Here is a 15,770-nt window from a genome sequence, read left to right on the forward strand (position 1 = left end):
AATGCCACGTACACACGATCAGACTTTCCGGCAGACCAGAGTCCATCAGGACAATTCGATCGTGTGTGGGCTCCAGCAGACTTTTTCTTCCCCAAAGTCTGTCGGACCTAGAAATAAAACATGCTTTAAATCTTTCTGCCACACCCAGTTCCTGTCGGGGAGTCCGCTCGTCTGTATGCTGGCCTGAAGGACCAACTACGATGCAACGGCAACTGCAGCACCTGCCAGCGAGAATGTTTGTGCTGGTTCTCGCCTACAGGGTACTGTACACCAGTCCACTTCCCAACAACCCTGGCCGTTGGTTGGTTGTCTGGGTCTGCGGGTGGGGGGCTTATCAGAATCCAGGAGCCCCTTTAATAAGGGAGCCCCCATATCCCAGCCCCCCACCCTATGTGAATGAGTATGGGGTACATCGTACCCTTACCCATTCACCTGGGGGAAAAATTGTCAATAAAAAAACACACTACACAGGTTTTTAAAGTAGTTTATTAGACAGCTCCGGGGGTCTTCTTCCGACTTCAGGGGTCTTCTTCCAACTTCTCTGTGCTTGCCGCAGGGCCCCCCCTTCCCCCAAGCACCCACCCCCCATGTTGAGGGCATGCGGCCTGGTAACGTTCAGGAGGGGGGGGAGAGCGCTTGCTCATCCCCACCCCCTTTCCTGACTGCCTGGGCTGCGTGCTCTGATAAGGGTCTGGTATGGATTTTGGGGAAAGTCAGACCTAGTCCGCCGGAAAGTCCATTCGTGTCCATTTCGTGTATGAAAGTCCACTCATTTGGAAAGTCCGGTGGACCTCCGCTGCAAAGTCCGGTGGATTGTCTGCCAGACCAAGTCAACCAGTAAGTCCGATCATGTGTAGCAGCATAATAGTTGTCCTGTGGATAGATTCTCCCACCTGAGCTGTGGATCTCTGCAGCTCCTCCAGAGTTAATATGGGCCTCTTGACTGCTTCTCTGATTTAATTCTCTCCTTGCCTGTCCTGTCAGTTCATGTGGATGCCCATTTCTTGGTTGGCTTGCAGTTGCGCCATTTATTTTTATTTTCCGATGATGGATTGAACAGTGCTCCGTGAAATGTTCAAAGCTTGGGATATTTTTTTTATAACCTAACCCTGCTTTAAACTTGTCCACAACTTTATCCCTGACATGTCTGGTGTGTTCCTTGGCCTCATGATGCTGTTTGTTCACTAAGGCTCTCTAACAAACTTCTGAGGGCTTCGAAGAACAGCTGTATTTATACTTAGATTAAATTACAGACAAGTGGACTCTATTTACTAATTAGGTGACTTCTGAAGGCAATTGGTTCCACTAGATTATAGTTAGGGCTATCAGAGTAAAAGAGGCTCATAACAAATGCATGCCACATTTTTCAGATGTTTATTTGTAAAAGATTTTGAAAACCATTTATCATTTTCCTTCCACTTCACAATTATGTGCCACTTTGTGTTGGTCTCTCACACAATATCACAATAAAATATATTTAGGTTTTTTGTTGTAATGTGACAAAATGTGGAACATTTCAAGGGGTGTGAATACTTTTTCAAGGCACTGTAGCGGCTGCGTGTGCTGTGTAATCTTTATGTAGCCTCAGCTACGTAAAGTATATAGCACTGTGTTCGGTTGTGAGACAAGATCTTCCTGTCCCACTCCTCGAACAAAGCCAAATCAGGCTGAGCGGCGCTCAACCTTTCACACGGAACTTTGTATTCTATGAAGTTTAACAAAGCTTCCTCTGATTGGCTGAGCCAGAGATCATATTATCAGCCTATCTCTCTGCCTCTGCAAATAAGTGGAAGCTTTCTATTCATTCATAGAATACAAAGCTGCCTGTGGAAGGCTGTTCCAGGAAGGTCTTGTCCCACTGCCAAATCTCGGCACTGTATACTATATGTAACTGATATATACTGTATGTACAGTTACTGACATACTGAAATATACAGCTTATAAAGCGCACACATCTGCTGCATCTCTTAGGCTGGCTATAGATTATGTATTTTTCTTGTACAATTTTCCCTTAGATTTACCAAAACCATATAATATGAGGTCAAACCTAAACACTTTCAATTTGTATGCAGTCAGGCAAGCTTTTGCACTACATAACTGAAGGTATATAGTTACATAGTTAGGTTGAATAAAGACACCCGTCCATCCAGTTCACCCTGAGTGAGTGTCTACAATTGTCCCTATCCCTGTACATTGCACACTAGGGTGACCACATTTCCAAACTGCCATTCAGGGACACCCCTCAGCACGCAACGGTCCGTGACATCACAAGGGGGCGGTGCCACCATGTGACATCCACGGGTGACCCTGCCCCTTACCTATTTAAGCATTTTGTTTCATGTATGTTAGCCCAACATTGTAAGAACAATTACACTCTGTGACTCTAATTGTTCTTACAATGTTGGGCTAATATACTTGAAACAAATGCTTTTTATATCCAAGGCACTAAAGTTGTATAAAAAACCCTGTACTTTATACTCCAAAGGGAATACAAATAACCCGAGGGATCTGGAGTAAAAACTGGACATACACTGACCTACCTGATCCCTACACTGACCTACCGGATATCACATCCTCAGCTCTGTGGGGCTCATGCTGAGACCTGTAGTCCTTCAATAGGAGAATGAGGTCAGTGGCAGTGGTGAGGGTGGGAGGAGAGAGGGAGTTGGTGAGGGGGGGGTGGGTGAGGGTGAGAGAGATGGGTTGAGGGGGGGAGAGGGGTGGGGGGAGAGAGCAGGGATGGGAGAGAGAGAGGGGGTGGGTGAAAGTGACCCCCTATCCCCTGCCTGCAGTCCCTCCTGTGCCCCCCTGTCCCAGCCCCTGTCTGTGGGTAGGTGTGTGTGTGAGATGCACCTACCTCGTGCCCATCCTCGTCCTCTGGGCCCTTGGTCAGCCTGTCTTCCTTCTTGTTGATGACAGTGACAGCTAGGAGAGGAGGCTGGAGAAAGTGTGCAGGCCCTGGGAGTTTTCCGGGGATGCTGCACCCACTGCTGCTTAAGTCAGGGTGGCCGGCGGTGAGGTCTTCTCCCACTCCCTCCTGCGCTGTTGGTTCTAGCCAGGCCCCGTGCTGCTTACCGGAGCTGCTGATCACTGTTTCAAAATGCTGCTGCTGCTGCTGTCGGCTCCGCTTCCCCTGCCCTGCACCCCGCTAGACCAGCGGACTTTCACTCTCCAGACCCATAGCATGACAAGGGGGTGGCGGCAGGGTTCATTTCAAAGGGCAGCTGCTTTGGGCCCCAGGAGCACTAGCACGGAGGAGGAGGAAGTGGGAGTACAAACCCCCCTCTATTAGTACTGACCTCCCCACAAACCACTCCCTCCATTGGTACAGACCCCCCTCAGGACAAACCAGCCGCCATTAGTAGAGACCCCCCCTGGACAAAACCACCCCCTCCATTAATACAGACCCCCCCAGGACAAACCACCACCCCTCCATTAATACAGACCCCCCACAAACCACCCCCCTCCATTAGTACAGACCCCCTCAGGACAAACCACCCCCCCATTAGTAGAGACCCCCCCAGACAAACCACCCCCTCCATTAGTACAGACCCCCCACAAACCACAACCTTCCATTAGTAAAGACCCCCTTAGGACAAACCATCCCCCTCCATTAGTAGAGACCCCCCTGGACAAACCACCCCCTCCATTAGTATAGACCCCCCTTCTGTACTAATGGAGGAGGGTGGTTTGTCCTGAAGGGGGGTCTGTACTAATGGAGGGGGTGGTTTGTCCGGGGGGGTCTCTACTAATGGAGGGGGGGGTGGTTTGTCCGGGGGGGTCTCTACTAATGGAGGGGGGATGGTTTGTCCTAAGGGGGGTATTTACTAATGGAGGGTTGTGGTTTGTGGGGGGTCTGTACTAATGTGGGGTGGTTTGTGGTGGTCTGTACTAATGGAGGGGGGTGGTTTGTCCTGAACACCCAGGACTCACCACCCCCCTCCATTAGTACAGACCACCACAAACCACCCCACATTAGTACAGACCCCCCCACAAACACCCCCCATTAGTACAGACCCCCCCCACAAACCACCCCCTCATTAGTACAGACCACCCACAAACCACCCCCTATTAGTACAGACCCCCCACAAACCACCCCTCCATTAGTACAGACCCCCCTCCATTAGTAGAGACCCCCCGGACAAACCACCCCCTCCATTAGTACAGACCCCCCGTCAGGACAAACCACCCCCCTCCATTAGTACAGACCCCCCGTCAGGACAAACCACCCCCCTCCATTAGTACAGACCCCCCTCAGGACAAACCACCCCCCTCCATTAGTACAGACCCCCCGTCAGGACAAACCACCCCCCTCCATTAGTACAGACCCCCCTTCAGGACAAACCACCCCCCTCCATTAGTACAGACCACCACAAACCACCCCCCATTAGAACAGACCCCCACAAAAACCACCCCCCCATTAGTACAGACTCCCCCACAAACACCCCCCATTAGTAGACTCCCCCCGCAAACCACCCCTCCATTAGTACAGACTCCCCCGCAAACCACCCCTCCATTAGTACAGACTCCCCCGCAAACCACCCCTCCATTAGTACAGACTCCCCCGCAAACCACCCCTCCATTAGTACAGACTCCCCCGCAAACCACCCCTCCATTAGTACAGACTCCCCCGCAAACCACCCCTCCATTAGTACAGACTCCCCCACAAACCACCCCTCCATTAGTACAGACTCCCCCACAAACCACCCCTCCATTAGTACAGACTCCCCCACAAACCACCCCTCCATTAGTACAGACTCCCCCACAAACCACCCCTCCATTAGTACAGACTCCCCCACAAACACCCCCCATTAGTACAGACCCCCCACAAACCACCCCTCCATTAGTACAGACTCCCCCACAAACCACCCCTCCATTAGTACAGACTCCCCCACAAACCACCCCTCCATTAGTACAGACCCCACACAAACCACCCATCCATTAGTACAGACCCCCCACAAACCACCCCCTCCATTAGTAAAGACGACCCTCAGGACAAACCATCCCCCCTCCATTAGTAGAGACCCCCCCGGACAAACCACCCCCTCCATTAATACAGACCCCCACAAACCACCCCCCATTAGTACAGACCACCCCCATATTAGTACAGACCCCCCACAAACCACCCCACATTAGTACGGACTCCCCCAAAAACACCCCCCATTAGTACAGACCCCCCACAAACCACCCCTCCATTAGTACAGACCCCCCACAAACCACCCCTCCATTAGTACAGACCCCGCACAAACCACCCCTCCATTAGTACAGACCCCCCACAAACTACCCCCCTCCATTAGTACAGACCCCCCACAAACCACCCCCCTCCATTAGTACAGACCCCCCACAAACCACCCCCCTCCATTAGTAAAGACCCCCCTCAGGACAAACCATCCCCCCTCCATTAGTAGAGACCCCCCCGGACAAATCACCCCCTCCATTAGTACAGACCCCCCTTCAGGACAAACCACCCTCCTCCATTAGTACAGACCCCCACAAACCACCCCCCATTAGTACAGACCACCCCCACATTAGTACAGACCCCCCACAAACACCCCCCATTAGTACAGACCCCCCACAAACCATCTCCCCATTAGTACAGACCCCCCATAAACCACCCCCATCCATTAGTATCGACCCCTCCAGAAACCACCCCCCATTAGTACAGACTCCCCCAGAAACCACCCCCTCCATTAGTACAGACCCCCCACAAACCACCCTTCATTAGTACAGACCCCCTCAGCACAAACCCCACCCGGGCGGCAGCTGGAGAGGAGGTGGATTTCTTCTGAGGAGAGGAGGATGGAAGGGGGACGGACTTCAGCAGGAAATACAGCGATGGTGGTGAACAGTGGAGAGACCGGCCTCTGAACACCGTCACGACAAGGAAAGGAGGAGGAGGGAGGGGAGCACTCTGGCGCTTGACCGCCCCCACCTCTGTGGCGCCCGGGTGAACTGCACCCGCCTAGGATCGGCCCTGGTTCCCAGTGTCAGTTTCATTCCGGGACATTGTATTGTCCCGGAATGAAGGTGCCCGGGACGGGGGACAAAAATGTAAATTACGGGATAATCCCGGGCAATCCGGGACATGTGGGCACCCTATTGCACACTCACATTGGTCCCTACCCTCAAGGATCCAACAATACAATGTCCCCATTCATATACTAGGGCCAATTTGGAACAAAAGCCAATTAACCTACCTGCATGTCTTTGGAGTGTGGGAGGAAACTGGAGTACACGGAGGAAACCCACGCAGGCACAGGGAGAACATGCAAACTCCAGGCAGGTAGTGTCGTGGTTGGAATTCAAACCAGCAACCCTTTTTACTGCTAGATGAGAGTGCTAACCACTACACCACTGTGCCACCCTATATCTAAAGAAAATTGAACAAAAGCATTGTATAATGCATGGCTAGCTTTAGTGAAGTAAATAGTTAATTTGGATCAGCTTTAAAGTTCACTAAACGTTGCAGATCAGGTTTAATCATAGCAATAATGTTTAATAGATCAGTAGCCATAAGCTTGTATATACTTTGCTCTTCTCCTAGATCCTGACCCAGGAAGACTGGAATGTGGTGCTTTATAATGGTATGGCCAGTACCTCTCCATGGGCAGCGCTCTACTTTGTGGCTCTCATGACATTTGGGAATTATGTTCTCTTTAATCTTCTGGTTGCCATTTTAGTAGAAGGATTCCAAGCAGAGGTAATTTTATATTTTATGTTACTTTTTCCACTGTCTCAGCATGAAGCCTTTCATAGTGGATAGGACTAGTATATTTATAGATAAAGGAGTGGCTGTGGATATAGTATACTTGGACTGTGCCAGGGTAAGTAAGGACTATAGTTTAGAAATTTCTGTAAATGGATAGAAAACTGTTTTTCTCTCTAGAGCACATGTTAAAATCTGCATTTTTTGCCTATACAGTTACTTAAAACCCCCAGAACATTATATCTTTTCTGAGTGCAAAGGCCCTGTAAAGTAAAATGATGGTAGATATAATTTTTGATGTTGCACAATATTTGCAGAGTTGCTTATCAAATCTATTTTTTTTAAAGAAAATCTAGTTCTATTGTACACAAACCACAGTTTTATCCCCATTTTTTTGTAGAAAATAAAAGATGAGATTATGTAGAATAAGTCGATACCAAAGATGTCAAGTCTCGCACCTGCGTACACCCACAAAATGGCAGAGAATTATGGCATGGTACCCAAATCAAGCACTGTAAAAGCCTTGGGCTTGTTTAAAACCAGGATATACACAGTACATGCAGATAGGCGAAGGGAGTAACCCTTTCACTGCCAGAGCAATTTTTGCATGTTTTGCACACGTTTAAAACATTATTTTAGGCCCTAAGATTAGGTAAAACTCTAAAGCAATATTAATGCTTAATGATTCATACTCTGAACCAATAAAGGTTATAAAAGCACCTCGACCAGCTAGCTTACACCCATGGGTCCTTAAAGAGTTAAAGAAGAACTGCCATATTTACTTGGATCAAACCCATAAAGCACTGACATACATTGTTAAAGGATAAATTCACTTATTTATAAAAAAATTACAAAATTTGCAAGTAAAAAAATGTGCTTTTGTTATTATTTTTTTGAAGCCTGTAAAGCATTGCCCCAGCGATCAGCAAATTGTTCGTGCCATGCAGGTCTCCTGCAGCTCTGTCAGTGTATATGTGTGCCTGTACATTCCATGCGGGCAGGCAGATACAATCTGACAGGAAGTATCAATGAGCTACCACGGTGCTCAATAGCTCCGTGGTGGTTCATTAACCACTGGCCAAAGACCAGAGCACTTTTTGCGATTTGGCACTGCAACGCTTTAACTGACAATTGCACGGTCATGCGACGTGGCTCCCAAACAAAACTGAAGTCCTTTTTTTCCCACAAATAGAGCTTTCTTTTGGTGGTATTTGCACATCTCTTTGTTTTTTATTTTTTTGCACTATAAACAAAAGCATAGCGACAATTTAAAAAAAAAAAAAAAAACATTGTTTTTTACTTTTTGCTATAATAAATATCCCCCAAAAATATATAAAAAATATATTTTCCCTCAGTTTAGGCTGATACGTATTCTGCTACATATTTTTTTGGTAAGAAATTTAAATAAGCGTTTGCTTGGTTTATGCAAAAGTTATAGTGTATACAAAATAGGGAACAGTGTTATGGCATTTTTATTAATTATTTATTTTTATTTTGTTACTAGTAATGGTGATCAGCAATTTTTATTGTGACTGCGACATTATGGCAGACACATCGGACAATTTTGACACCTTTTTGGGACCATTCACATTTATACAGTGATCAGTGCGATTAAAATTGGCAGTGAAGGGGTTAACACTAGGTGGCACTGTAGGGGTTAAGTGTGTCCTAGGGAGTGATTCTGACTGTGGGAGGGAGGGGCTGTGTGTGACGTATCACTGATCACCACTCCTGATTACAGGGAGCTGTGATCAGTGACAGTGTCACTAGGCAAAATCGAGAAATGCTTGTTTACATTAGCATCTCCCCGTTCTTCCTCTCCGTGAGATGATCGCGGGTACTGCGGGTCCCGCGATCCTATTCTAGGAGCTTGCGGCGAGTGTGCACATGCAATGGTATGGTGACAAATTCAAAGGGACGTACAGGTACGCCCATTTGTGCAGCCGTGCCATTCTGTCGAAGTACATTGGTGTGCGCCAGTCAGGAACCGGTTAATAACTACAAGCTGACAGCTGCAAAGGTTTTTGGAGCTTGTAGTTAATTCACACACAGCTGTGTGAGTGAATGACAGGACCGTGTGGGTGAAGCCCTGCACAGCCGCCCTGATTTTAAAAAGGGAACTTCTTCCAGTACTGCTGTCACAGGGAGTGTGAGGATCGGGCAGCAGCTGCCGCATAGGGAACATATGATATGTTCCAGTCTAAAAAAAAGGGGTGAAACATGTATCATGTTCCCATAGGTCAACTTATCCTTTAAATTGATTTATTTTACTGGACTTAAAATAATTCATTTCACAGATGATACTGTTATACAATGTAAAGACACTGGCCATGCTTTCTTGCATATTTATGTGATATATGGATTTATAATAAAAAACTTTCCTGGCCCACCTCACGTAAGCACACAATGGGTTACCACCTCCTCAGGAGCCCACAGGACCTACTCTTCCTAGCTAAATAAAAGACAGTCCCTTCCCAACTGAAGTGCTTTTTTTTTTTGTCATGCTCCAGGCCACCTGTTGATTGCAGTTGTAGAGGTAGAGATAAGTCGAACAGTCAAACATTGCAAAAAGTTCAGACTCGAATACCAAACCCTATTGAAGTCTAGGGGAACCGAACTTGAAAAATCAAAAGTCCCCATTTTGAAGGTTCATATGCAAGTTATTTACCATATAAAGAGTATAGGGTCCTAGGTACTGCCCTGGAAAACCTGTATCAATGCAAAATAGATTTTTTTTTTTAAAACAATCCTTTGTAAAGGAGCAGTGATTTAATGATACTTAAAATGAAACAATAAAAATGAAAAATTCCTTTAAATATAGTGCCTGGGAGTCTCCGTAGGTTGCCTACAATGTGGCACAGTGTATAGAGCCTGCTGTAGCAAAACTGACATTTCTAAAGAAAAATGCATTGAAATGTACCGTATATACTCGAGTATAAGCCGAGATTTTCAGCCTCTTTTTTGAGGCTGAAAGTGCCCCCCTTGGCTTATACTCGAGTCATCGCTGTCTGCCTGCTCGATCAGCGTGTCGAGCAGACAGACAGCGGACATTCTAAAATTCAAAAGCCGCGCCTCCGCCTCCGCCTTCGCCTGTGATAGGCGGAACACTGAATTTCCCAGCAGTCAGTGTTCCGCCTATCACGGACATCCGCTCATCCTCGTACTACAGACGAGGATGAGACGATGTCCGTGATAGGCGGAACACAGGCTGCTGGGAAATTCAGTGTTCCGCCTATCACAGGCGAAGGCGGAGGCGCGGCTTTTGAATTTTAGAATGGCCGCCGAGGCGCCGACGAAGAGCGGCGATCCTGGCAAGGCACGGGACGGAGGCAAGGCAAGGCACGGCACGGGACGGGACGGAGGCAAGGCACGACACGGGACGGAGGCAAGGAGGCAAGGCACGGCACGGGACGGAGGCAAGGCACGGCACGGGACGGAGGCAAGGAGGCAAGGCACGGGACGGAGGCTCGGGACACAGGCTCGGGACACAGGTAGGCTGGACACACACACACACACACACACACACACACACACACACACACATGGACACACACACACACAGGGATGGATGGATGGAGACACACACACACAGGGATGGATGGATACACACACACACAGGGATGGATGGATGGAGACACACACACACAGGGATGGATGGATGGAGACACACACACACAGGGATGGATGGATGGAGACACACACACACAGGGATGGATGGATGGATGGAGACACACACACACAGGGATGGATGGATGGATGGACACACACACACACAGGGATGGATGGATGGATGGACACACACACACACAGGGATGGATGGATGGATGGATGGACACACACACACACAGGGATGGACGGACACACAGGGATGGACGGACACACAGGGATGGACGGACACACAGGGATGGACGGACACACACACAGGGATGGACAGGCATGTCTCACCCTCGGCTTATACACGAGTCAATAAGTTTGCCAGTTTTTTTGGGGGTAAATTGGGGGCCTCGGCTTATATTCGGGTCGGCCTATACTCGAGTATATACGGTACTTCATGGCTGCAAGCTATTGCCGACACCTGGCAATACAAAAAAATATATATTGAAATAAATGGCATGGGGTCCCCCCCAGTACATACAAGGCCCTTCAGGTCTGGTATGGATTTTAAGGGGAACCCCATGCCAAAATATAAAAAAGAATCAGTGTGGGGCACCCCTAAATCCATACCAGACCCTTTATCCAAGCATGCAGGTCAGGAAAGTGGGGATGAACAAGCACCCTTACCCCTCCAAAACCATTCTAGGCCAAATGCCCTCAACATGCGGGGGTGCTTGTTGATGGGGACGAGGGTCTTTTCCCTACAACCCTGGGCTTTGGTTGTGGGGGTCTGTGGGCAGGGGGCTTATTGAAATCTGGAAGCCCCCTTTAACTACCCTGTCCATTCACCAAAAAAGTGTCAATTAGAAATAAAAACTCACACACAGTTTTTGACAATTCCTTTATTAGAAATAAAAAAACAATGTCCCCTGATGAACGCCACCACCAGACTCAAAAAAAAGAAAAAGAAAACGCTCTGCGGTCAACAAAGGTTAACCACCTACTGCAAGCTCTACCGTTGGCAGTTCTTATATAGGTAATGGGTGAAGCTACCTTGCGATGTCACCTGGTGGCACTGCCCCTTGTGACATCATGACCCAGCATGCACCATTTGCTGATGTCACAAGGGGCGGTGCCACCAAGTGACGTCTCCTGGTGGCACCAGCCCTTACCTATATAAGAACTGTCAAACAGAAGAGCCTGCTGTAGACGGTTAGCCTTCATTGACGGCAGAATTTTTTTTCTTTTTCCGGGTACGGCGACAGTGTCGTGATTGACAATGAATCTACATCGGGGGACTTTTTTTTTAACAACTGTCAACAACTGTGTTTTTTTTGTTAGTGACACTTTTTTTGGGTGAATAAGTAGGGGTACAATGTACCACATTGGGGACCGGGATCTGGGGGATCTTTTTAAAGGGGACTTCCAGATTCTGATAAGCCCCCTGCTTGCAGACCCCCACAACCACCACCCAGGATTGACGGGAAGAGGCCTTTCTCCCCCTCATATGACTAGGATGACTTGGGGTGAAGGGACAGCTTCCCTCCATGTTAAGGCATGTGGCCTGGTATATTTCAGGAGGGGGCACCCACTTGCCCCCCCCTTTCCTGACCTGCTGGGCTGCATGCTTGGATAAGGGTTTAGTATGGATTTTTTGCTCCATTTTTCACATTTTTCTATTGTTGGCAATGGTATGGTATTCCCGACAATTTAAATGTCATTTTTTTTACATTTAGAAATGTCAGTTTTACTGCTTCAGGTTCTATACATGGTACAGATGTGCTACTTTACAAGAAGGAGAAGGGGACCCCTCAAGTACTATAAGTAAAGGAATTTTTCATTTTAATTGTTTCAATGTGAGCATCATTAAAATCACTGCTCCTTTAAAAATTATATTTTAACAATTTTGATTTTTGCATTGATTTTATCAAAAATGGAAAAATTGTAAAAAAAGAAAAGAAAAAAAAGCAGCATGTCCCCCCTCTCCATGAGAGGAACCCCAGGCCAAAATGTATAAAAAATGTGGGTTCCCCTCAAAAACCATATCAGACCCTTAGGTCTGGAATGGATTTTGAGGGAAACCCCCACGCCAAAATTAAAAAAAACAGCATGGGGCCCCCCTCAAAATCTATACCAGACACTTATCCAAGCACTCAGCCTAGCAGGCCAGAAAAGGGGGATGAGCAAACTCTGCCCCCCACCCAAAAGCATCTTGTACCCATGTTCATGGGGACAAGGGTCTCTTCCTGACAATCCTGCTCCCCCACCCCTCTTGTGATGTCACCGACCCAGCATGCACTAGTCAGTGACATCACAAAGGGGTGATGCCACCAGCTGATGGCACCAGGTGGCCCTGCCCCTTACCTGTATAAGAACTGTCAAACAGCAGAGCAGGCATTTGGTGGTTGGTCAGCCTTCTTCATGGATGGGAATTTTTTTTTGGGGGGGGGGGGGGGTCCGGCGATGCGAGGTTTTCTTCTTATTGACACTTTTTTGATGAATGATTAGGGGTAAAACCCCATACTTATTCACATGATCTGGGTCCAGGATCTGGGGGCCCCCTTGTTAAAGGGAACTTCCATATTCCGATAAGCCCCCTGTCTGAAGATCCCCCAAAACACCGGCAAGGGTTGTGGGGAAGAGGCCCTTATCCCCATCAACCTGGGGACAAGGTGCTTTGAAACCATACAAGGACACATGCCCCATGTTGAGGGCATGTGGCCTTGTATGGTTCAGAAGGGGGGGGTGCTTGCTTGCCCTCCCCTCCTTTTCCTAGCCTGCCAGACTGCATGCTCGGATAAGGGTCTGGTATAGATATTGGGGGAGACCCTATGCCGTTTAAAAAAAGAATTGGCGTTGTGTTCTCCTTAACCACTTCCCACCCAGCCACTGTAAATAAATGGCCAGGTGGGCCTTTCACCATTCTGAGTGGACATTCAGGAATGTCCTCAGAACAAGTGCTCGCAGCGAGGACCAAGGCCATGCTGTGGCTCAATCTTGTGATCGTTGTGATCACAGGATCCAGCCAAAAAGAGATCGGGTTATGGTCGTTGTGATTGGCCCTCCCAATCACATGATGGCTGTGTCCAATCACAGCTGTCAAAATGTAAACAGACGCTTGTCTCTGTGACAGTTCTCCCCACTGAGTTCAGTAAGAGCTCAGTGCAGGGGGGGAGCAGGGGAATCTGTAGCTCTGTGACAGCTTTCTGTGTAAGGAGGATTTTACAGAGAAAGCTGTCATACACATGTCAGTGTCCCCAAAAAACATCTGTCAGTTAGGGATGAGCTTGGTTTGGCGAAGCCAGAACTCTGTGGGCCATTCGCACCAAATTCGTGTGGCACTCACGGCCCACAATGCACTGCGCCTCCAGAGTAGTATACACCTGTATCTACCCTTTATTGCTGTTGTTCTCTAATAGAGCCATCTGCAGGAGTTAGTGGGTGTTGTGTGCCTCCAGCACAGCACAATATACCGTACACCTGTATCTACTCTTTTTTGCTGGTGTTCTATAATAAAGGCATCTGCAGGAGTTAGTGGGTGTTTTTGTGCCTCCAGCACAGCAACCTGTATCTATCCTTTATTGCTGGTGTTCTCTAATACAGCCATCTGGAGGAGTTAGTGGGTGTTGTGTGCCTCAAGCACAGCACAGTATACACCTGTATCTACCGTTTATTGCTGGTGTTCTATAATAAATCTGTAGGAGTTAGTGGGTGTTTTTTTGATGCAATGCTTTGCAGCAGGGCTCATTCCTGCACTCCAAATAGAGTATATGGGAGAGGTTGCAGTGTCGTGGCACCAGTGCCTAAGGCCCAATTTTTCAGCCCCTGTTTAACAGGGGCATGTAATTACAATTTGTGATGCAATGCTTTGCAGCAGGGCTTATTCCTGCACTCCAACTAGAGTATATGGTAGAGGTTGCAGTGTATAGGCCCAATTTTTCAGCCCCTGTTTAACAGGGGCATGTAATACAATTTTTGATGCAATGCTTTGCAGCAGGGCTGTCAGGAACCATGAAACAGACAGAGACAGAAGTACAATCTAATCACACTAGTTTATTAATAAAAATAAAAAGATAAATAGGAAAAAGCGTAGTCAAGCAAGCCAGAGTCCAGAGCCAGATCGGGTAGTCAGCCAGTCCAAAGTTTATAAGCCAGATCGGGTAATCAGCCAGTCCAGACGTCAAGGATCCATGGAGAGCAACTGCAAGCAGGATGGAGGCCAGGAGGGATGTTAGCAAGCCAGTCTTGAAACAGCAGGAGATGGTTCCTAGAGATGTGACCAAACGTGAAGGCAAAGGAGAAATGAGCTGGAGGACTTATATATAGGCAGGCCAGCCAAGCATCATAGGGAACAGCTGGTAACTGAAGAGAGAGAAGAGAGCTGGCAATTAGCCGACAGCTGAGTGGCCAGCCCAGAGGAGGAAGGGCTAAGCCAGCCCTGACAAGGGCTCATTCCTGCACTCCAACTAGAGTATCTGGGAGAGTTTGAGAGTGTTGTGGCACCAGCAAGCAGTGCATAAGGCCCATTTTTTCAGCCTCTGTTTAACAGGGGCATGTAATTACAATTCTTGATATAATATTTCACAGCAGGGTCCATTCCTGTGCCCACCGAGAGTCACTTTGAGGGCTTACAGTGTTGTGGGAACACCAACACCTTAGGCCCCCATTTCTGCAGAGCATATAGGGCAGGCCCCCTATTTTCAAACATCCAACTTACAAACGTCTCCTACTTGCAAACGGAAGGAGACAACAGGAAGTGAGATGAAAAAAGACGGATGGAATTTTTTTTTTTACAGGGGTGATAACCCTTCCCTATGGTTTCCAAAAACCTTAAAAATAGATTTTTGGACTGGAGCTACATTTTAAAAATGTACCAGTTCAAAATTACAAACAGATTCTACTTAACACAACAAACCTACACAGTCCCTGTCTTGTTTGCACCGCCTGTATACTACTGTTCTGAGTATATAGGGCCTGGGGGCCCCATGCCTTTCCTTTTTTTAATATGGGTATGGGGTTCCCCTTAATATCCGTACAAGACCCAAAGGGGCTGGTAATGGGCAGGGGGAGCTACCCATTCCATTTTTGTAAATTATTTTCATCCATATTGCCGGAACCAGATATTACATTAGAACCGCAACCAATTTTAAATGACTTTTTTCCGTTAAATGTCATTTTGTGCAGGGACTGTTCTAAACACGGGAAACACGTGCCACTTCACAGGCATACTATGGACACCCCCCAGGCATGATATTTAAATGAATATTTCACTTTTTTTTCACTTTAATCGTCATTAAAATCAGTGCTCCCAAAAAAACTGCCATTTAAAAAAAAAATTGGCATTGACCCATGTCCCCTGGGGCAGAAGCCAGGTCCCCAAACCCCTTTTAGGACAATATCTTGCATATTAGCCATTAAAATTAGCCCTTTTTATTTAGAACGTTCGAGTCCCATAGACTTCAATGGGGTT

The 15,770-nt window shown here is 47.6% G+C and overlaps 1 protein-coding gene across 1 annotated transcript in view; it reads left to right on the forward strand.

Annotated features, from left to right (window-relative positions):
* Positions 1-15,770, forward strand: part of LOC143998093 (voltage-dependent T-type calcium channel subunit alpha-1I-like) — a 1,330,488-nt gene that overhangs the window by 1,131,162 nt on the left and 183,556 nt on the right. Inside the window, exon 12 of the mRNA XM_077493843.1 lies at positions 6,545-6,700. Coding sequence (XP_077349969.1) covers positions 6,545-6,700 — 156 coding nt within the window. The remainder of the gene's footprint in view (positions 1-6,544; positions 6,701-15,770) is intronic.

This window comes from Lithobates pipiens, unplaced genomic scaffold, assembly GCF_037356315.1.
Source record: "Lithobates pipiens isolate NorthernLeopardFrog02 unplaced genomic scaffold, aLitPip1_a1.2 Scaffold_19, whole genome shotgun sequence".
Taxonomy (NCBI): domain Eukaryota; kingdom Metazoa; phylum Chordata; class Amphibia; order Anura; family Ranidae; genus Lithobates; species Lithobates pipiens.